General features: G+C 55.2%; 4 protein-coding genes across 6 annotated transcripts in view; all 4 read left to right on the top strand.

Moving 5' to 3' along the window:
* Window positions 1-265: 265 nt before the first annotated feature.
* On the top strand, window positions 266-5,410 carry SPATA24 (spermatogenesis associated 24). 3 transcript variants are annotated; one of them, XM_011382263.2, is made up of 6 exons: window positions 267-430; window positions 1,620-1,685; window positions 1,913-2,043; window positions 2,129-2,199; window positions 5,039-5,141; window positions 5,249-5,410. In XM_011382263.2, exons 1-6 carry the CDS (start codon window positions 314-316, stop codon window positions 5,376-5,378), a joined length of 618 nt encoding a protein of 205 aa, XP_011380565.1. In that variant the 5' UTR covers window positions 267-313; the 3' UTR covers window positions 5,379-5,410. The 3 variants fall into 3 exon arrangements, with proteins under 3 accessions (XP_023380271.1, XP_011380565.1, XP_011380564.1); XM_011382262.2 differs by having other exon boundaries at window positions 1,563-1,685; XM_023524503.1 differs by lacking the exons at window positions 5,039-5,141; window positions 5,249-5,410 and adding an exon at window positions 4,336-4,501 and having other exon boundaries at window positions 266-430; window positions 1,563-1,685.
* A 155-nt stretch (window positions 5,411-5,565) lies between these two features.
* Window positions 5,566-10,287, top strand: PROB1 (proline rich basic protein 1). The gene has a single exon (XM_011382261.2). It carries the CDS (start codon window positions 7,189-7,191, stop codon window positions 10,285-10,287), a length of 3,099 nt encoding a protein of 1,032 aa, XP_011380563.2. The 5' UTR covers window positions 5,566-7,188.
* A 2,151-nt stretch (window positions 10,288-12,438) lies between these two features.
* Window positions 12,439-14,500, top strand: MZB1 (marginal zone B and B1 cell specific protein). The gene is made up of 4 exons (XM_011382260.2): window positions 12,439-12,633; window positions 13,451-13,575; window positions 13,940-14,050; window positions 14,139-14,500. Exons 1-4 carry the CDS (start codon window positions 12,460-12,462, stop codon window positions 14,293-14,295), a joined length of 567 nt encoding a protein of 188 aa, XP_011380562.1. The 5' UTR covers window positions 12,439-12,459; the 3' UTR covers window positions 14,296-14,500.
* A 1,191-nt stretch (window positions 14,501-15,691) lies between these two features.
* SLC23A1 (solute carrier family 23 member 1) overlaps window positions 15,692-21,340 on the top strand; it is an 11,050-nt gene continuing 5,401 nt past the window's right edge. Inside the window, exons 1-10 of the mRNA XM_023524511.1 lie at window positions 15,692-15,930; window positions 17,063-17,127; window positions 17,779-17,946; window positions 18,406-18,563; window positions 19,350-19,438; window positions 19,604-19,671; window positions 19,840-20,021; window positions 20,154-20,274; window positions 20,544-20,700; window positions 20,997-21,144. Of these exons, the coding sequence (XP_023380279.1) occupies window positions 15,849-15,930; window positions 17,063-17,127; window positions 17,779-17,946; window positions 18,406-18,563; window positions 19,350-19,438; window positions 19,604-19,671; window positions 19,840-20,021; window positions 20,154-20,274; window positions 20,544-20,700; window positions 20,997-21,144 (1,238 nt within the window). The 5' untranslated portion in view covers window positions 15,692-15,848. The remainder of the gene's footprint in view (window positions 15,931-17,062; window positions 17,128-17,778; window positions 17,947-18,405; window positions 18,564-19,349; window positions 19,439-19,603; window positions 19,672-19,839; window positions 20,022-20,153; window positions 20,275-20,543; window positions 20,701-20,996; window positions 21,145-21,340) is intronic.

Here is a 21,340-nt window from a genome sequence, read left to right as displayed (position 1 = left end):
GGGGGGGGCGGATTGTCTGAATGTTGCCTGTTCTCTGGCCCGTAAAGGAAGTAAAGCAGGGCCCTTCCTGCTCCTCAGGACTGCGTGAGAACTACCAGATAAAATAGATGTGTAAATACTCTATAAACTTAAATTTCTAAGGGTTGTTAAATTACCCTGACGGCTCCTTTAAGAGGCGGGCCTCATCCCTGCTAACAAAGCAAGTCCCCGCCTCCGGTTGCCAGGGTACTCTGTGGCGTCGCATTCTCATTGGTGGGCGACGTGGTGAGCCATCCAGCGGCAGCCATTTCCAACGAGCTGGCGGGGGCAAAAGATGGCGACGCCCGTCGGGTGGTCGCAGGGGGGGTCAGGGTCGGTGTGTCTCGCCTTCGATCAACTGCGGGACGTGATTGAGTCTCAGGAGGAACTGATCCACCAGCTGAGGAACGTGGTACGCAGCCCGAAGAGCTAAGGGAGAGGCTGGACTGGACGCCTAAATGTTGGAGTTGGGCCAGCCCCTGTTCCGGTGCCGGGGGGGCATACGGAGAGCACATTGCCAATGGCGTCATCAGAAGGAAGGAGGGGTCAGATGTGTTATGGCTGGTGGAGATGGAGCCAAAAAGGGCCAAGGGTCTCATGAATATTTACCAGAGAATTTTAATCAAAATCAAGTTATTCTCTACTCTCTTTGCCTTGTTGTGCAAAGCCTGGTAGATATATCCCCATTTATTCACTGAGCCTCAGTTTCCCCATTTCTAGTTGGAGACGATTTCACTGCCCAAAGCCCTTGAGTGCTGGCAAAGAAACTGTTAACATCCTTTCTATTACATACATCCCCTCCTCAGTGTCTAATGCAGTGCCATGCTGAGTGCAGTAAGCACAGGTTTGGCCTTTGCGCACATTAACAGCTTCTAACCCCCTTATGTCCCTTTTCTATTGTTTTCTCAATCAAACCCCAGTTCATGGGTGCAAAGCATCGGAGCCACAGATTATCTGGACAGGCATAGTAAAACCCTGGCCAGGTAGAGTTCACGGTTTTTCAGTTTTTGTTTTCTCTCTTGAATAGAAGACCTGGACATACCTCCATCTCAGAAATAAGATGACTTCACATCTCCTTCTCCCTCTAATGGCTTTATGCGGCTCTAGGCATTGAATTACCTTCAATTTCCTGAAAGTACCCAGTTCTTCCTCTTGGCTACTTTAAGAGGTGGACTCCACCCCTGGACTTTTTCTCACAGTCTGGAACTTTTCCACCCCTCTTCTTCTTCTGGCCTAGTCCTATACGGCAGTCAGATCTCGGGTCTGCTCTGATGTCTCATTCTCCAGAAGCAGTTCTGACTTTTCGCCAAGCCAAGTCAGGGGCCTCCTCTGGACACCTCTTTGTTCTTCTCCATCATAGCACACACTGTTAGAAGTGCTGACCATGGACTATCTTATCCATGAGACTGGTTGCTCCTTGAGGACAGGACCTAAGAGTTGAGCCTCAGTGAATCATGTGGGACAATTCTCCCTTCCCAGGGCCCCATCTCATCCTAGGTGCCCTGGACATCATCCCATTATCTATCCTTGCTCCTGGTCCCTAGTGGACACCCCTCCCCCACCCCAGCCTCAGGCCCTCCCTGAGCCAGGCTCTGTTGCAGATGGTTCTCCAGGACGAAAATTTTGTCAGTAAAGAAGAGTTCCAGGCAGTGGAGAAGAAGCTGGTGGTAAGTAATGACCTATCCAGGCTCCTGATTTTCCCCAATTTCCCGGAATCCTTTTGGTTGAGCAGAATCATTGAGTATTGGCCTCTGAGAGCCTCCAGTCCCAGTAGCAACACAGAATCTTGTTCTCTGGCTTCTGTGTGTCCCTCTGAGAAAGGGAGCTGGTTAAGGGAGACCAGGAGACCCAAGGTGGCTTGGGGTTAATGAGGTCACTGCTACTGCTCCTGTAGGAAGAGAAAGCTGCTCATGCCAAGACGAAGGTCCTCCTGGCCAAGGAAGAGGAAAAGTTGCAGTTTGCCCTCGGAGAGGTAGAGGTGCTGTCTAAACAGCTGGAGAAAGAGAAGCTGGCCTTTGAAAAGGCGTGAGTGAGCTTTGGTTAGGGGGGATGGGTTGGAAGTCCTATCTGCCCGTCAGCCTTCCCACTCTTTCTTATGTTCTCCACACAGGCTCTCCACTGTCAAGAGCAGAGCCCTGCAAGAGTCCAGCAAAAAGGACCAGCTCATCACCAAGTGCAATGGTAGGCGTGAGGCCCGCACTTCTTCCCACGCTTACATACATGGGCTCTTCCCCAACAGTCCAGTGCCCGTGTCCAGGGCAGGGTTTCACCCCAACTTCTGTCCCCGGCTGAGGATACAGGCAGGCCCAGGCGGGCCACACCTTCGCAAAGGCCTTCAGGGACCAGGCAGGCCACGGAAATGAGGGAAGCAGTTGTACGATATTCTTCATGGCCATAAAGGAACGGGCTTGCTCCCATTTTTCTTGAAACATACGACGACCTTAGTCCACCTTTTATTTTCCCACTTTTGATGTATATTAGAAATAGTGTGCTCTACTCATAACTCTGTTATAAGAGGAACAACAAGGCAAGCACAAACCCTGTTAGGGAGCTGACCCTTAGTCTCAAGGTGTGGGATCCCATAGGGAGGAGTGGGGTCTGCGGTGATGTGGAGAGCCCTGCCCCCTCTCAAGGGCTAGTGTCTCTGCTGTGGGAATGGGGGTCCAGTATTGTTAGATCTTTAAAAAAGAAATTGGAAGCCAGGTTTTAATGGAAGCTTTTCTGACTTTTTAGTGTTGGCAACTGATTTAGAAATTTTAAAAGTATTGTATGGGCCAAGTAAAATGTCTGTGGGCCATTAGTTTTCAACTGTGCTCCATGTAGATGCCTGTGGCCACTTGTGCTGTGAGTTGCGAGGCACTTTCAGTCAGCTACCCAGTGTCCCTAGACCTCAGGAACCCCTTTTATTTTCCAAGAATGCTAAACTTCCCATACTTAGTTTAAGAAGTAGCTATGAATTCCATATGCAACATCTACTTCATTCACTGAAACAGATTTTGAGTAGGCTAGAGCCCAGAGCTAAGCCCAAAAGAGGTGCAGGGTCTCTCCTGATGGGCCCCCACCTGGGGCCTTGGGCATCCTTTACTCTCCAGTCCAGCTTTCTCTCTCTCCTGCTAAGTTATCTCACTGGTAAGCTGCCAGTGGGCTGCCATCTTGATCTGCCCAGGTGGGCTGACAGGCCTCATGGTTTGAGAGCCCCCGTTAGGCCCTCTTGGGACCCAATAGGCAGTCACTAGCTCCATACCGAAGGATGCTGGCCCATAGTCCTTCACCTCCCTCTGGATATTCCCTCCTACTTCCCTAAAAGGAACCTAGGGTTCTTTCCTGGTGGTACTAGGTAAAGATATCCTTCTTTTAGGGCACTTCCTAGAGATCAGCTAAGGCCGCAGGGTTCTGTGTCTGCTAGTGGAAACTGTGTGTGAGTCACGGGGACAGAGCCTGGCTGCTTCCCCCGAGATTGTCCTGAATCCCTCCAGGAGGGCACAGCCCTCACCTGAGCAAATCCAATGACCCGAACCTTCCCCTGCCCTCCCCCTGGCCTGTGCCTCCCCCCTGCCACTTTCCCTTATGTGGTTTCAGTTTAGTTTTACTTACATAGTTACTTAATCTTTTCAAAAGGCTTTTCTAACCATATTCTCATTGGGTGCCTTTTATTTTAAATTTATCTCTCATTTATTTTAAAAGATTCCCACAAATTTCTGATGCTTTTTCCCAAAAGAACTTCACAAGCAGTCAGTCTGGATTAGCTGGATGACCTGGGGAAGGAGTTTTGATAGTTCTGGTCCAGTGACCCTGTAAGCTCATGTGTTCCTTCTCTTCCTTCACCTGTGTCTCCTCTTTTCCATGCTGTGCCTTAATTTTTTACATCGTCTCTTCTGAAACCTTGAATGCCCCCGTGTTTTGCAATTTTATAGCTGATGTTCTAGTTCATCTTTGTCCAACCTTTAAAGGCAGTGGGATTTTCTTCCTGTGAGGATCAGAATTTTCCACGGCTCCTTGAGGGCCAGTTATATAAATGAAGCACCCTCAGATCTCTACAGCCTCATTGCATTCTAACACAAATCACAAAGATTATCCTGGCATCTAATAAGCACTTAATTAGGGGATAAGCTTTGCCACCACTAATCTCCCTGGGTCCTCCTGACCCTGCTGTGGAAGAGGGACTATCCCTGTTCCCATCTTACAGATGAAGAAATGGGTCTGAAAAAAGAGGCAACTTGCCTAAAGTGGTAATACTGTCTCACTAATATTAACGTCATTTAAATATCACCTTGCTCTGTTCTCTCATCAGTTCCTGAATGTTAGCTCTCCTTTCAGGAGCTACCTCCTTGAGGGCAGACCCTACACAGGGCTGGGCATCCAGCTGGCCCTCAGAAGGCCTGGTTGGATTGAGATGACTGAATTGGTGATGTTTCTAAGTCCTAAACCCCCAGGGGACATCCCGTTTACTCATGCCAGAAATAAATTTATTGTGTTCCTTCTATGTGCCAGGTACTGTCTTGGACTTTAGGGTTAAAACAATGAATAAAACAAAAATTCTTGTTCTTACATCCTAGTAGGGGAGAAGACAAATGAGTAAAATATATGGTATATTAGGTATAAGTGCTAAGAAGAAAAATAAAGCAGAGAAAAAATAAAGATAGGAAATATTGGGAAGGGGTATAATTTTAAGTTAGGAGGGTCTCGCCCAAGAGGAGATGTCTGTGAGGATCTGCAGGAGTTGAGGCCAGGAGCTGTTGTTCATCCTCCTGCCTTTGGACAGGGCTGCCCACCTCTCTCCAAGAGCCTTTGCCTGCCCTCATGTGAGTCACCTAGTCCAGAATAGAGTTGTGAAGTCACCGACACATTCATCAGACATTGTGGCCTCTCATCACCCCATCAAGACTCCATAATAAACTCATGGAGAACCCCTGGGTGGGGGGAGCCAAGTTCTGAAAAGACCCACAAGGGAATGAATGCCTTAACTCAGGAAGGAGCCCGTGGGATGGAACCACCTCCTCCCTGCCTCTCTCCCCCACAGAAATTGAGTCTCACATTATAAAGCAAGAAGATATACTTAATGGCAAAGAGAATGAGATTAAGGAGTTGCAGCAAGTTATCAGCCAGCAGAAACAGATCTTCAGGTGAGGGGTCTGGGCCAGGCTGGGGGTTGTTGATGGAAGTGGGGAGCCAGACTTCTGGCCCCTACCTTAGACTGTCCCCAGCCCATGCCCAGCCGGCTCCATTGCAGGAATCACATGTCTGACTTCCGGATCCAGAAGCAGCAGGAGAACTACATGGCTCAGGTGCTGGACAGGAAGCATAAGAAAGCCTCGGGGACGCATCAGGCCCGGAGCCACCAGCGTCCCAGGGAAAAATAAAATGGTCTTCGCCTTTCTGTTCTCTGGCTGTATCACCCGACCTCTACCTTCTCTGCTGTGGGGGTCCCCATCCCAATCCTTCCTATCTCTATGGGTACCCGCTTCAGGCCTCACTAGTGGCCTGACCCCCAAGGAAAGAACAGTAAGAGGCAGAAAGCACTCTCCTTCCTTCCTGCCTACCTCCTGGGCCTTGGTGACCTAAGTGAGAATCAAGTTACCAAGGCCTGGGTGGGGGAAAAGCCTTGGACCACCACCTACCAGGCCACTTCTGGGTTCAGAAGAGGATGCTGCTCAAGTCTCTAACCCTTGCTGCTTCTCTCTCTCCCTTGGGTAGTAGTAGGGGGTTAATGGGGGTATGGAGTTACAGCCTAAGGGAGGACTGCTTTGTTGTCTAATAGGCACTGTCACTTATTACTCAGTATTTAATCCTTGCCTATGTAAAGGCATAAAGGCAAGCCGTGTGTGTGGTGTGTGTGTGTGTGTGTGTGTGCGCGCGTGCGTGTGCGTGCGCGCACGCGCCAGGACTACAATAAATTGGGAAATCAATGTCCATCATAAAGCAAGAGTGTTACACCTGCGAATTACACATGCACCTTCTTAACACTTCCCTTCAACAGAACAAGCTCATCAGTCTTCACAAATGGTAGGAAGAGAAAGGGACAATGCTGTTTCTATTTTTAGGGTGGGGAAACTGTGAAGGGGTTATGACTTGCTGAAGTTGCACATTAAAGCTGGATGTGATGGACAGCCTTCATCCTCTCAGAAGCCATCACTGATGGCTAGGTAATAATCATGGAGATATGCCCAGGCAGGGACCCACTCAAGATGAATCAGATGTGTCAAATCTAGCCTTTCCTGGCTCAGCGTGAGGATGAATGCACAGGAGGGGCCAGTAGTCTTGCTCCAAGGCCAACTGGGGCCTGAGTCATGGCAGGACCTTGAAGTCAAGGGCAAATGGAGCCCATTGTCCCAGGACAATGACAGGTGGCAGCTGCTTCCCCACCAGAGCCTGTTCCTCAGGGCTAGTACCGAGGTGATGGAGGCTGGAATGAGGGCCTTGTGAGTGGCTGAGGGAGCAAAGGGTTAATCTTGCCTCAGAGAGGCTTTAGAGAGGGGACCACAGCTACTCCAAAGGTTCCTAAGAGTCCCCACATCAGCATCCAGGCCTTGTTCTAGTTGCCAAGGCAGCCTATAAAAGCTGTCCACTCCAGCCCCTTTCAATAGATTCCCACTAAAGGCTAATGGGTCCAGCCAGGGACAGCACCTTCCTGAGGCTCCAGCACTTTTGGGGCAGGGGGGGCAGCCCTCCAAGCAATGCTCCTCTAGCAAAGGTGTGGAGTGATGGGTCAAGGAAAGTGGGTGCACTCTTGATGTCAAGCTGGGATCAGGTTACAGGGCCAGGGAGGTGGGGTGCCCTGTGGTAATGGGAAGGTGCTGACGGCTTAGGGAAAGATGAAGTTGCTAGCAAGACCTAGCCTGAAGATCTGGTCCTCCAGCTCACAGTCTGATCCACACTCCATAGTGCTTGACCTCAGGCAGGTCCCTACTCAGCCTTAGTTTCCTCAGTTGGGTGGGCCTAGGTCCTGGCTCCAAGTTGGACACCTGCCTTCCCCTCACCTTGTCAGCCTCAGTCTCGCTCCAGCCCAAGCCAGAGATGGGGCTTGGGAGGGTAAGGGCCAGGACTCACATCTCTCTTGCTGGCGACACCGCTGGCTTGGAGCAGACGCGGCCGCTTTAAGGCGCGGTGACCCCATGGCATCCTTGAGCGGGGCGGGGACAGTGCGGGCGCCTGCTGCATCAGCCCAGGCGAATGAGAGGGAGGTTGTGCGCAGCGTCCGGCCCCACCATGCTGACCGCGCTCGCCCCGCCAGCCCTGTCCGGGCTCCCAGGTCAGCTGCCCGCTGCCCCCGCGCAGCGCCAGGACTCCTCCGGTTCGTCAGGTTCCTACCACACGGCTCCGGGTTCTCCAGAGCCTCCGGACGTTAGGCCGGACGAGGGCTGGGCGAATTGGCCCCGGGTGGCCCCTGTGCTGGGGGCGGGCGCGCAGCCTCGCCTGTCCGTCAGAGCCCAGAATAGCCGCCAGCAGCTCGGTCCCGGCTCGGGTTTCCCGCGAGGCCCGGGCTCCGGCCCACGGCCACCCCAGCCCCAGCTGCGCATACTGCCGTCGGGGGAGATGGAAGTCATTTTCGGCGCCGGGCCCCTGTTCAGCCCCTCTGACTCGGCGGATAGCAAGGTGCAACAGCTCACCGCCCCGGCTTTCCGCAGCCTCTCGCCGCCCCGGCCCGCGTCTCCCGTCCCCGCCCCACCGCAGCCCCAGGCCACCGATGGTGGCTCCCGCTGGGCCACCTACTTGGAGCTGCGGCCTCGTGGTCCGAGTCCTGCCACCCCAGCGCAGTTCGAGTGTGTGGAGGTGGCACTGGAGGAGCGTGCTGCGCCCACCAGGGCTCGGACTGTGCCCAAGCGTCAGATTCAACTGCGCCCCCGACACCGGAGTCCACCGCGGGAGGCCGGCGCGCCGCGCCCCCGACTGCTCCTGCGGACCGGCTCCCTAGACGAGTCTCTGGGCCGCCTGCAGGCTGCCTCGGGCCTCGTGCAGACAGCGCTGGCCAGAAAACTGAGCCCTGCAGTCCCTACCGCAAGCAGCGCCCCCTTCGGGCCCACCGAGCGGCCAGAGCCTGAGACTCGGAAAACGGCCCGCAGTACCCGAACGGTCCAGGAAGATGCCAGGTCTCGGCCACCCCGCATGCACTATAATTCAGCGCCCGCCAGAGCCCCACGACCGTGGCCCAGCCTCCGCGAACGTGCGATTCGGCGCGACAAACCCACGCCCGGAACTGAGCCGCTGGGTCCGGTTAGTTCCAGCATCTTCCTGCAGTCAGGGGAGAAGACCCAGGAGATGCACAACCAGGAACTCAAAACTAGGTTCCCGGGAGAGACTCCAGATCAAACCATCCTGAGGCCACAGAGTCCGCCTTTCGAGTCCAGGGACCCCTGGGAAGTTCTGAGTAAGGCAGTAAGGCCAAGGACACCGTCCCCGCCGTGGCAGGCTCCAAATGGGCCCGTGCAGGGTTTTCACTGCCCGTTTCCCCAGAACCTGTCCCCGTGGAATCGGGATATTCGGAGGGTGAGTAGTCCGTTGTCCCCCGAGGCATCCCCTTCATGGGAAAATCAGGAGCCCACCGTCGAGGAAACTGTCAGCAGAAGAAGCCCTTCCCCTCCGACACTTTCCCAGTGGAACCTGGGTGTTGCCAGGGCAAGAAGCCCATCCCCTGAAGCGTCTTCCCCGTGGGAGGTTCCGCATCCGGCAGTCGGGGATAAAGTACAGGGGAGTAGGAGCTCGTCCCCGCTGGCATTGTCCTCAAGGGAGGCTCGAAATCGTCCTGTTGGGACGTGGAGCCCATTGCCCCAAGAGACGTGGGATCCCACAGTGCTGGGCTCATCGATAACCTCTACGCGGGAAGGTCTGAATGACGTAGTCCAGGAGAAGCGGGCGCTGCCTACGCCATCCGCACCCGGCGATCCAGAGCTAATAGAGGTGCAGAGTTCGCACACACGCGAGATGCCAGATCTTATGTTCCGAGGCAGTCAGCCGTCTCCAGAGGTGGTTGCACCCGAGCTGCCCATCAGTCGCCTCGCGGGCACAGTGGATGTCGATGAGCTCCCGGAAGCCTTGGGCCCTGGAGGTGTGACTTCGGGACGCCTGCGCGTGGCTATTCCGCGCCCCCGCGACGTACGCAAGATGGTGAAGACCACATACGCGCCAAGCTTCCCCGCGGCATCTCCAAGCTCGGGAGTGCCTGCGCCTCCTGCAAACCCCCGCCAAGAGGAGGGTGGCGCATCGGAGACGCAAGAGCTCCAGGCACTGGGGACTCCAGCCCCGGCTCACTACACTTCTATTTATCTCAAGGACTTTCTGCCGGTCGTGTCGCACCCCTACGAGCCCCCAGAGCCGTCCCCCAACACAGTCTCCCGGGACGTTTCACAGCCCAACGGGGTCCTGCGGCGGAAGGCCGAAAACAGCACGGCGAAACCCTTTGCGCGCACTGAGATCCGCTTGCCTGGTGCCCTGGCCTTGGGACGCCAGCCAGAGGGAACCCGGGGAGTCCTGGTGCGTGGTCCTGGAGGAGAGAATCGGGTTGCGGAGGCCCAGCGTCTTGTCCCCGACGGCGAGAGTCAGATCAGCCCTCTAGGTGGCGCTCGCATCTTACCCCACCCGACACCCATAGAGGCAACAGGGGCCCAACCACCCCGACCACTCCGCCCCGGTTCCCCTCAGGTGCATCCTAGCTCGAGCCCCGGGATAGCACCCAAATTGGAGACACCCCCTTTGGTCCCCGGGCCTGCGACTGCGGTCCAGTCGTCTCTCCTGCGAGAGCCCCAGGCGTTGGAGAGCAGAACAGCGCCGTCCCAGCCCCGCGCTGCCTCGGCGCCTCCGATGGACCGGTCCCCGGAAGGCCCCTCCCAGGGGTCACGCAGGCCGCCTGGGGCCGCGCACGCGGGGAAGGTCCTGGTGGACCCTGAGAGCGGCCGCTACTACTTTGTGGAGGCGCTGCGGCAGCCTCGGCTACGGCTGCTCTTCGACCCCGAGAGCGGACAATACGTGGAGGTGCTGCTGCCGCCCTCGCCCCCAGGGCCACTCCGACGCTTCTACACCCCGCTGGCCCTGGGCCCCGGCCTCTACTCGCCCGCCTATGGGCCTGTCTCTGGCCTCTCACTGCCTTCATCCCCGGGCCCGCCGCCCTTAAGCGGCACCCAGCTACCCTGGGCCTCTGAGTCGGGGCCCCTGGATGGGATGTACTACCTGTCTCTGAGTGGGACCCCTAGCTCTGCACCCCCTCTTCTCCTCTGTGCTCCTCCCACCAGCTCAGGTCCCACCCAGGCCAACAAAGGCTCCTTATTTTCCGTGTGAGGGCCTAGGTCCTGATCCCCACGTGGTATTGGGGCTGTTAATGGCCTTGAAGGTTCTGGCATCCAGTCCCCTGCCCTTCTTCCCTTCTGTCACCTTTTACTTTTATCCATTTTAGCCAGTCTTCAGAGAGGAACTTAACTTCAGACACTGTATCAGAGACTCCTGGGCTGATGGAGCTGGAGCACAGGAAGTAGCTGCCTACTTCCTTCCCCAGCAAAAGTATATACCCGTTTCCCAAGCATTCCCAGAGTGTGGTGTGTTTGTGTGTGTGTAAAAGTGAGATGTCTCAGGGTCATGTCCCTGGGAGCTGACCTGAGGGAGTGTTGGGGTTCGCTAGGAGCAGGAGGAATTGGGAGCAGCAGGGGATAGGGCTGTCCCCCAGAGGTAGTAAGCTGTCCCTCCGTGAAGGTGGGCACACTTGAGGTGGAGCAGGCACCAGCCTCTGGCTATCAAATCTGTTATTCTTTGAAAAAGGATCTTGGCCTTGGCGGCTGTGGTAGAAAGTGGCTAGTGCAACCAGGGCAGGCTAGGTCTGAGAAAAAGAGCCATGGGGACAGCAAGTGGAGATGGAGTGGGGAAGTAATAATGGAGGGTCAGCCAGGGATTTGTGGGTGTACTGGGGGAAGGTAGGGAAGTGGCTGTAGTCTGCAACTGGGAGCCCCACCCTTCATTCACTCCTCAACCCCAGCATCTGACTTGGCTTCTCTAAGCCCTCAGAGCTGAGCTGGCTCATCCCGGGACCAGGAGTGAGGGCTTCAGCCACTCCCAGGGTAGAGGGCAGATGAAGTGAGTCATGAGGAAGGACATGTGAGCAGAGAGAATCATTTGAGCTGTTGTTCCAGAGGAGTGTCGTGACCCCTCCAGGTGGAGTAGAGGGTGGGTTAGGGTTAGGGTTGGCAGTTGAAGGGATACCCCTGTGTAGGGCAGGTCAGAGAGACTTGAAGCCCTCAGCTGGTTTCACTCTCCCAGTAACAGATGTGGTAACCATGCTGAGAGAGGTGCTGGCTCTGCAGGCTAGTCAAAGCATAGGGAGGGACAGGACCCAGAACCTGTGTTCCAGTTGCCCCAGATTCCAGGAGTCTCCGAGGGCACAGGGAAATGCATGGGGTGGGAGGTGCTCTGCGTGTAGGTTTCTGTGTAGCTCTGAACTTGAAGTGGCTGGACAGGTATGTGATATGATGAGTTTGGGGAAGAAGAGTGCCCATTAGAAGCAGTGTTAGGGATGGAGATCAATGCCTTCCTTAAATTTGAGATCCCTGGGGGGCCCAGATCCCTTGGAGTCCCTGCCCCCTGCCTTGGACTGAAAGCTGACTGGGAGGACTATGACTCAGAAAAACCTGGACATCTTCTCATGGCCAGAGATGCTGGTTCTGATAACATGGTGGGCCTTAGGCCCGTCCCTGGGCCCCTCACCTCATCCTGGTGCACAATAAATTGCTGACCCAATAAGCCATGATGGCTGAAACAACTGGTGTAAGGTGTCTGATTTTCTGCCTTGGCTCCTTAACACTCCCACTCCCACAATGCCCTTTCATGCCCAGGTACAGCCTGGGTGGAGGGAATCCTAGGGCTCAGGGATGGAAATCACATGTGTCTTTCATACACTGTCATCCCTGCCTTAGTGAATTGGCCTCCCAAGGAGAGAGCCCTAGGCTGGAAACCATACCTGTGGCCTCATTCCTACCAGTGGGTGAGTGGCCAATGGGCTTTGGGGTCAATAAGGTGTGAGTTTTAATTTCGGTATGTCCCCTCTAGATGTGTAGCCTTGGATTTGTCACTTCTTTCTGAGCCTTTGTGTCCTCAGGGGCAGAATAAAAATGACAGTAACCAACGACCTCCTCCCCCAAGGTACTCAGCACAGTGCCTGCCACGTGGCCTGATCCCAAGATGTGGGAGGTATCAGCTTCTCTGTGTCCTTGTCCAGGCCCAGGCCCTCTCCTTGCCTCGTTGTTCACTATCTGTGAAATAGAGCTGAGGTGGCTGGAGCCAGGGTCACACTAAAGGAGGTGCATACGTGGCATCTCCTGGGGAAAGGGAGAGAATGGGAGGGGTGAGGTGGTGGTTCCCCATTGGTCTGGGTGAGGTGTTCCGGGGCGGCCCCCACTGCACACAGACACATGTACATCTGCATCCCACCCACAGCCCGTGCTCATTGAGCCAGTTCCATGAACCATGAGGCTGACACTGCCACTGCTGCTGCTTCTGGGGAACTGGGCTATCCCAGGGGGCCTCGGGGACAGGGCTCAGCTCACAGCCACTGCCCCACAGCTGGATGATGAAGAGAAGTACTCAGCTCACATGCCTGCTCACCTCCGCTGTGATGCCTGCAGGGCAGTAGCCTACCAGGTGAGTCCCTCCCCCAGCAGTTCCCCTGCCCAGGCCCCTCCTCAAGCCAAACCCCTCCATCTACCTCAGATTCTACCACTAGCCTTTGATCTCCCAACTCCCATCCCCGGCCATCCAGCTAGACTCGGCCTCCCATGATATTGCCATCTTCACTTCACCTGAACCTCCCTGCCTCGCTTTACCCATCTGTTTGCCCAACAGAGACCAGACAATCTGGGACACCCCACAGTATCTTGAGAACCTAAGGAGTCACCAGCTTGTTGTCTCAGACTCCTTCCTTTTCATGCTCATTCTCAGATCCAGACTCCTTCCTAAAACATGACTGAGGAGCATTGGTGTATGTGTGTTTGTATGCTGAGTGCATGAATGTATGAGTATATGTGTGTCCGAGTTCACACACAAACCTGTCAAGTGTGCCTGAGTACCTCTGTGGGGGACCGAGGGAGCCTATGAGTACACGTGTTATTGAAGACTGGGCTGCTAATTTTTTTCTTTCCTTGTTCTCATGGTTTAAAATAGCATGCACTGATGAGCAGGTGTGCCCTGGGGGAGGGGCCCCCATGCCCAGGGCTAACCTTCCCCTTCAGCATTTCCTGCCCACCCTCTCCATTCCTGGAAAGTAGATCCTGCCTCAGCTGGCCCAGTCCCTGCTTTCAGGACCTGAGGGAGGGCAATGAAGCCTGCCTCACATCACAGGTGCTTCCTGCTCAAAAGGCTTTCTTGCCACCTCATTCTCCCCCAGAGACCCATGCTCCTGTTCTCTCCTCCCCTACACTGAGCAGTCTGGAAACCCTGGCTCTCAGCCCCTCTGTTTCAGATGTGGCAACATCTTGCAAAGGCAGAGGCCAAGCTTCACACCCCAGACTCTGGAGGGCATCAGGAGCTAAGTGAGTCAGTATACACAGACGTCCTGGACCAGAGCTGCTCCCAGACCTGGCAGGAGTGAGTTGAAAATCTGGTCCCTACCTCCCTCCTTCCAGAGGCAGGGCTGGTGCATAGAGGTCCCCAGTCTCCCACTCACACCACACACATCTGCACCAGGGCTCTGGTCCCAGGTCAGGGGCTGGCTGGGTCCAAGTCTGAGCTTTGGAGTTGGGAGCAGAAGGGTAGGTGACCAGGGGACAAGATCATTGTGTGACCATGGGCCAGCAGCTTCCTCTCTGTGGTCCTCCGTTTTCCATTAGGGAGGATCAGAATCTGGGTACTGAACTCAGCAAATGCCAGTGTGCTCAGCTTCATGTGGAGATGGGTCCCCCACTGGCCGGGCTCTCACTAATGCTGTCACTCTCCTCCCCATTGCCTCCAGCTATGGAGTCCGAGAAGTGAACCAGGTGAAACAGCTCACAGGCCCAGGACTTAGCAATGGGCCGGAGCCAACCATCAGTGTGATGCTCACAGGGGGCCTCTGGCCCACCAGGTATGACAGGAGGGTGTGGAGCCCCCTGGAGACTTAGTTTGCCCCCCGTGGGCTGGCTGAATCTGAGGCTCCTGCTGGGCTCCCCTAGGCTCTCCAGGACATGTTTGCACTACTTGGGGGAGTTTGGAGAAGACCAGATCTATGAAGCCCACCAACAAGGCCAAGAAGCTCTGAAGGCATTGCTGTGTGGAGGCCCCCGAGGGGCTTGCTCAGAGGAGGCGCCAGTCGCAAGGGCAGAGCTCTAATCCAACTCCTCCTTCCCCTTCGGGTGGTCTGCTCCTGAAGGGGGCAGGGGGCGTGGCTCCTTCTAGATCTGCCCCACTTTTTTCTACAAGCTGCCTGAGGGCAGGGAGGCCTTGCTCTTCTGTACTGTCACTCTCCCTACCTCCTTCAGCTTTAGGGTGGGGGTAGGCAAGGCCTTTCTCTCTGGACTCAAATAAAACCCAGTGACCTCGATTCCTTTTCTCTACAAAATGTGCTTGGGGCAGGCTGGAAGGACAGAAATTGGTGTTTCTGCTGTTGTTGCCTCTAAAGAGGTCCAAATACAGTCCCCACAATTTCCCAGAGGTGAATGAGATCTGTCATCGTTGGAAATGTCAGCGAACAGTCAAAGGCGTGTAGATCCAGTTATGTGAACAACGAGACCCCAGATCCTTCACGAGAAAGAAAAACCACAGAAAATTGCATAAGCAGGCTACCTCGTGGACACGCCTATTACAACCTCTCTGTGCTATCGGTGCCCCTCCCGGAACTCTAGTTTCACTGGGACTACGCCCAGTGGCTGCTCATCTTCTAGATTGCCTCTGACACCAGCTGGCATGGTTGAGCCCTAGGTGCCGGCCTGGGACAGGGTGGGGCAGGGTTCCTGGAACAGTTTGGATTTAGCATCTTGGCTCTAAGTCCTGCTCTCCCCAGAAGTTCTTCTATCCTGGGGCTCATCCCTCAACAACGGGGGAAAAAAGGACCCCTCTTGGGGCCCACCTGGGTCTGGGAACCGGGGGCCAGGTGGTGTTACAACTTGCAATTTCCTTTGTGAGAGTCTCTTTGATCCCCAGAAGCACTGGGAGGTGGACAGGACAGACTCTAATCCCCTGATAACATGCAGAAACCGAGGCTTAGACAACAAGAGGCTCAGGACAAGTCCCAAGCTGAGTGGTAGTAGGGCTGGGAGGGGATTCAGATTATGGGGGTGGGGAAGGTCATTGCCGGAAGAATAAGGATACCCCAGACATGCCCTGACTACTCCAGCTTCCCTGAGCTCACTGCAGCCCGGCCCCCTATATTGCCTGAGGCCGCTCCTTCCTGGCCTTCGCCCCAGGAGAGAACTCCTAGACACCAGGAGAAGAGCCAGGGCCAAGGAACCTTTGAGTTGCTGAGCCGTCAGTAGTATCTGGTATGTAGCTGGGTGTGGAGCTAGGAGCCCTTGACATGACCCTGTGTTTATGTGGAATGATTTAGAGAGACTCTCTGCATCTGAATCTGGGTGTCGTGAGTCCTTTATGTGACTATATCTGAGACCATGTGCAACTTTGCAGCCTTGTCTCTGTGTCTGGTGTGTGGTTTGGGTTGAATTGAGTGTCCAGGAGAGTGGAGGGGGCGAGGCTCTATCCCCACAGCCCCCTGGGGAGTGCTGGGGAGGAGAGGTTGGGGATGAAAGTGCTGAGGAGCAGCTCTGAAACGTCAAACTGGTCAGACAACTTTGAGAAACTTGGAGCAGAAGCCAAAAAGGGAGAGGAGAGGACAGGCTGACAGAGGAACAGGCTGGAGACTGGACAGGCTGACGGATTCAGGCTGTGGCATGAAGTTGCTGCCCACCTGGAGAGCGGTGCTGCCTGTGGGCCCTCAGGGCAGGGCCTGGCCATGGGCACAACAACCCAGAAGTAGGTGGTCTCTAGGGGGCTGGGGCTGGGGCAGCACAAGGGGAGTAGAACCAGGGACCTCCAGCCCTGCCCCCACCAGCTGAGGAGCCTCAGCCCCTTGGACCCTCCTGAGGCCCTCTCAACCAGCTCCAGGCCCCATGGCCAGGCTGGGCTGGATGGGCCAGGAGGGAGAAACAGACTGGGCTCAGGGACTGGCTTTAGCGGCTGCGTGACAGACATATGGTCACACAGGGCCCAGTGCTTAGAAAGGCACCGCACTCGGTTTAATGATCTGCTGTTGCTGTTTTAAAATTCATAATTTGGGAGCAGGGGCCCTACGTTTTCATTTTGCACTGGGTCCCACAGATTAGGTAGCCTGTTCTAGCTGGGAGGGGAAAGGGATCCCTGTCCTGACACAGGGGATAGGCAAGGCCAGGCCAGCCTTGGCAGTTTCTTCTCCTACAGCTCATCTATTGTGTGCCTCAGGGAGCTTGAGGGGTGAACAGAGATGGTGGGGAGGGCAGTGCCTTAGCTCAGTTAATGTATGATTTACAGCATGAATGCAGGAATTTAGGCCAACCTGAATTTTAGGAATAGTTTTCTAAAATCTTGTTACCTATGTGGCCTTGGTCAGATCTTATCTCCTAATCTGTTTCCTCAACTGCAAAAGAGGTTGATACCGTACAGCTCCAAGGGTTAGACATGACAATACATAGATATTGCCTGGCATGCAGTCATCCCTCCCAAATGAGAGTGGTTATGATAATGATAATGATTAACTTGTTATTAATAAGTGGAGAACAGCTTCATTCAGAGGGTGACATAGTAATTGCTGATTTCTACTCTCACCTCACCCAGGGCTTGGCAAACTTCCAAGACTATGCTTCACCCCCTACTCTGGCCCTCTCTTAGAAAACAAGAACAGGCCCTGTGCTCAGGCTCAGGTGCAGGCAGGAGGTGAACGTGACAGAGACATGGGCAGCATTTACCACTCCACTATGGCTGGAGTTAATACATTACTTCCGCCCAGGGTCCTGCTTTCGCAATCGAGATTGGAGCTGGAGATCTGGTTACAGATTTACTTCTAATAATGTCTGATGTGTGGAGTAAAGTCCTCCTTGGGCTTTGTATAACCATCCGCTCTTCTCCTCAGGAACTGCTCACACCTGTGCCCCAACGATGAGGGCACAGGAGGAACCCGAAGCAGGCTGGACACAGGTGCTGGGAGATGGGTGGGAGCTGGGTGGGGGCAGGGTGGGGTGAGGGCTAAAGGGACTGCACAGGCCTTCTGCCTGAGAAGGCAGAGACAAATGTTCTGATGAACTTGATCAAGAGTGATTGTCTCAGGCCGAATGTGGCAATTGGGGGATGGGGTAGGGGTGGCAGTGGCGGTGAAAAATACTTCAGCTTGGGAACTGGCTGACTCCAGCTTGGGGGCCAGCAGGAGCCCAACCTACCCCTTCTCAACAGTGACACCCCAAGGACTTCCAAAGGGCAGAGGTGGGACCAGAGTGGGCCCAAGAGGGCCTGTCCAAAGTCTCCAGCCCTTGTGGCTCCCTCTCCCGGTGTCCCCCCAGGCCTTCTGACTTAGAGGCCCATTTCCTTGGCTAGAAAGCCCAGGTCCCAAGGGCTCCAGGGGCCAGCACAGTGGACTAACCCCTGGACAAAGCAATGTGAGGTGGGAGCCAGGTTGTAGCCTGGCTAAGGGATAGTTGGGTTAATGAACTGTGAAGGGGGTGAGGACTCCAGGCTCAGACCCCGTTCTGAGGAGCTGACAGGCCACTCAGGCACTTAATTGATTCTGGAGCAGAATCGACTTTGCCAGTGTCCACTGCTCCATCCCCAGTTACTGCTCTTTGCTGCCCCCAGCGTGAGTCCCTTGGCTCAGCAGGGACCTCCATGAGGGACCCTCCAGTGGCCCTGCCCACAGCAGGGACCTCCACGAGGGACCCTCCAGTGGCTGAGCCCCAGTTCGACATGCTGTACAAGATCGAGGATGTGCCACCCTGGTACCTGTGCACCCTGCTGGGCTTCCAGGTGGGCTTCCCCCCAGGGCCTCCCCACCACCACTCTGCACGCTCCCTGGGATCTCACCCGCTCCCTGGCCACCAAAGTTATCTTGGGTAACAGGAAGAGAAACCTAAGGTCAGCAACAGTGACTGTCACCAAGTAGGGGTGGGGAAGAGGCTCAATGGGACCTGAGAAAAGATTAATCCCCTGGGAGCAAGTGTCATCTGCCAGGTGAAGTGTCATGACAGGAAAGAGGGCCCACTCCACGGAATATTTAGGAATAACTTGGAGATAGTTTAGTAATCCCCAGAGAAGTGAGCCATAGCCCTCTGGGAATCCTCTGTGGGAGTGTCAGTCCTAGGTGGGTACATTTACAAGGGTGGCATGGCTCCAGTCCCACTGAGGCAGGCATGAGGACTGTTAAGGAGCCCTGTTAACCTGTGAGCGTCATAGGCCCTGCCTGATCAACTCTTCTCCAACCCCTAGCATTACCTGACGTGCTTCAGCGGCACTATCGCTGTGCCCTTCCTTTTGGCTGAGGCGCTGTGTGTGGGCCGTGACCAACACATGGTCAGCCAGCTCATTGGCACCATCTTCACCTGCGTGGGCATCACCACCCTCATCCAGACCACACTGGGCATCCGGTGAGCGGCCCAGCGCCCCCCCCCGCCCACTGCCGTCCCCCGCCACACACACACACACACACACACACACACACACACACACAGTGATCCACACATCAGGAGCAGGTGGTCTCTCTCAGAGGACTCACGGGACAAAAAGAGCTGTTATCTGCCCCAACCTGCTGCTTCTTCTCCCTGGTCAGCCTTATAGCCAAGCAGCTAAGGTCCTACCCTTGGCTCCTGGCACTCCTCAAGGAAGAGCAGTCTGTGGGTTTAAGGGAATGTGTCCTAGCCATGCTTTCCCCTCATTAAGCCCTACTTGGGGTAATCAGGACCACCTGCTTCCCTGCTTCCAGGGCCTGTGCAAGTCTCTCCAATGACCTGTTTTCCCAGGGGCCTCTGTCCCCTGTGTACACAGCCCCCTAGGCCTGGGTGGCCAAAGCATGATGGTTTGAGGAGTGAGAGTAGGAAGGAAGATTATCAGTGGAGCTTGGATGCAAGAACAGAGCTGTTCACTTTTGTGCATGTGGCCCCTCACAGTGCAGGAGTTGTTGAGAAGGCAAGGGGACAGGTTGTGGGCCAGTGGCTCCATTTGTTTCTTCCTTGGCCCCCCAAAATATTAGAGTTCTATCTGGGGCCTCAATGATTTCCCTCTGCTCTGCCCCTGCCCTTGTCCCTCTGTGTCTCTGTCCCTGTGTGAGGTTCTCTCCGTCCCTCTCTCTGTGTCCCTCTCTCCCTATCTCCCTGTTTCTGTGTCCCCGCCGCCAACCCCGCCCTGCCCCTGCTGTTCTGTGCTTTTCCTTCCAGGCTGCCGCTGTTCCAGGCTAGTGCCTTTGCATTTCTGGTCCCAGCCAAAGCCATCCTGGCCCTGGAGAGATGGAAATGTCCCCCAGAAGGTGGGCATATTTCTGGGGTCTATGCTGAAGAGGGGGTGCCCAGGAGCTTGGAGATCTGGGAGACTATCCCAAGTCCAGACACCAGGGTGCATTCATGGCGGCATCTTCTTTCCTTCTGTCTCTGTTCCCTGTTCATATGTGCGTGTGGTCCTATCTCTGCCCCAGAGGAGATCTACGGAAACTGGAGTCTGCCCCTGAACACTTCTCATATCTGGCACCCACGGATACGAGAGGTGGGTTTGCACGTGGAGTAAAAGAGACCTGGACCTCAGGAGGTAGCTAGATGGGAGTGAGGGCCATAACTGAGTTGGGGCATGCGAGTGGATAGTCCAAGAGCAATTTTTTAATGTAGAAATCATAGCTTCTACATAGTAACTTATGACTGATCTTTGCTCTTCCAGGTCCAGGGTGCAATCATAGTGTCCAGCATTGTGGAAGTGGTGATTGGGCTGATGGGACTGCCTGGGGCCCTGCTCAGCTACATTGGGCCTCTCACAGTCACCCCCACTGTCTCCCTTATTGGCCTCTCTGTCTTTCAAGCTGCTGGTGACCGAGCTGGCTCCCACTGGGGCATCTCAGCTTGGTGAGCGGCCACCAGGACTGATCCTTGCCCAGCCCCAGCCCCCCAACCCCCTGTATGTCTGTCCCCCTTAGTCCTGGCTTTTGCCCCCAACCTGGCCTACCAACCATCTCTTTGTTGTGCCCCTGCCCCCAGCTCCATTCTCCTGATCATCCTCTTCTCCCAGTACCTACGCAACCTCAACCTCCTGCTGCCTGTCTACCGCTGGGGCAAGGGCCTCACTCTCTTCCGCATCCAGATCTTCAAGATGTTTCCTGTGAGGAGCTGATAGGCGGTTGGGGCTGGGACTAGGGCAGGGGCTGGACTTGTGTCCAGGGTCAAGGTGGCGGGGCAAGGGCCAGACAGCAGGGGAACTAGAGCTTGAGCAGAGATGAGATCCCAGCCGGGGGCTGGAGCAGGTGTTGGAGCTGGGATCTAGGGCTGGGGCAAAGGCTGTGGCTGTGTCTAGGGCTGACGTAGGGGCTGGTTAGCTTGGAACAAGACCTCCAGGGCCCTCAGTGTGCCCCTCACCCCTCTCCACTTCAGATTGTGCTGGCCATCATGATCGTGTGGCTGCTGTGCTATCTCCTGACCCTGACAGACGTGCTGCCCACAGACCCTACAGCCTATGGCTTCCACGCACGAACAGATGCCCGAGGGGACATCATGGGTATCACACCCTGGATCCGAATCTCCTACCCCTGTGAGTGATCCCACCTGGGCCCCTCTGCCTCTAACTGAGACCATCTATGAGGCCCCTGCTGATACCAATCCAGTTGGTGATAAAACTAGTATTAAATGCTGCATGTGTATCGTGTGCCAAGCAGAGTGCTGTAAACTCAGAGCCTCACTCCAGCTTCATGACTCTGAGTGATCCCAAATAAGCTCCCACAACTGTACAGCACCCACCTCAGCTTGAAATCCCTTTATCTACATTCCCCCACAAACTGCCTAGTCCACACCCCAACTCACCCTCCTGTCTTCTCCCACACCTCCCAGGTCAGTGGGGCCTGCCTACAGTGACTGCAGCAGCTGTCCTAGGGATGTTCAGTGCCACACTGGCGGGCATCATTGAGTCCATTGGAGATTACTATGCCTGTGCCCGCCTGGCTGGTGCGCCACCTCCTCCAGTACATGCTATCAACAGGTATGCCCATCTGCCCTCCCCAATATCTGATCCTCTCTGGGGTCACTCAGGAAGCAAATGTAGGGACAGGATCGAGTCCCAAAGATGTGGACTTGGGCAAGTCACTAATACCCTCCAGACCTCGTTTTCCTTACTTATGAAAAGGGGATGTTCTCATCACTCAGCGTTGCCAGTAGCTGAGGAGATAGTGAAGTCT

Source organism: Pteropus vampyrus, unplaced genomic scaffold, assembly GCF_000151845.1.
Source record: "Pteropus vampyrus isolate Shadow unplaced genomic scaffold, Pvam_2.0 Scaffold470, whole genome shotgun sequence".
Classification (NCBI taxonomy): domain Eukaryota; kingdom Metazoa; phylum Chordata; class Mammalia; order Chiroptera; family Pteropodidae; genus Pteropus; species Pteropus vampyrus.
The sequence above is the reverse complement of the archived record's forward strand: the minus strand, read 5'-3'. Positions and strand labels throughout refer to the sequence as shown.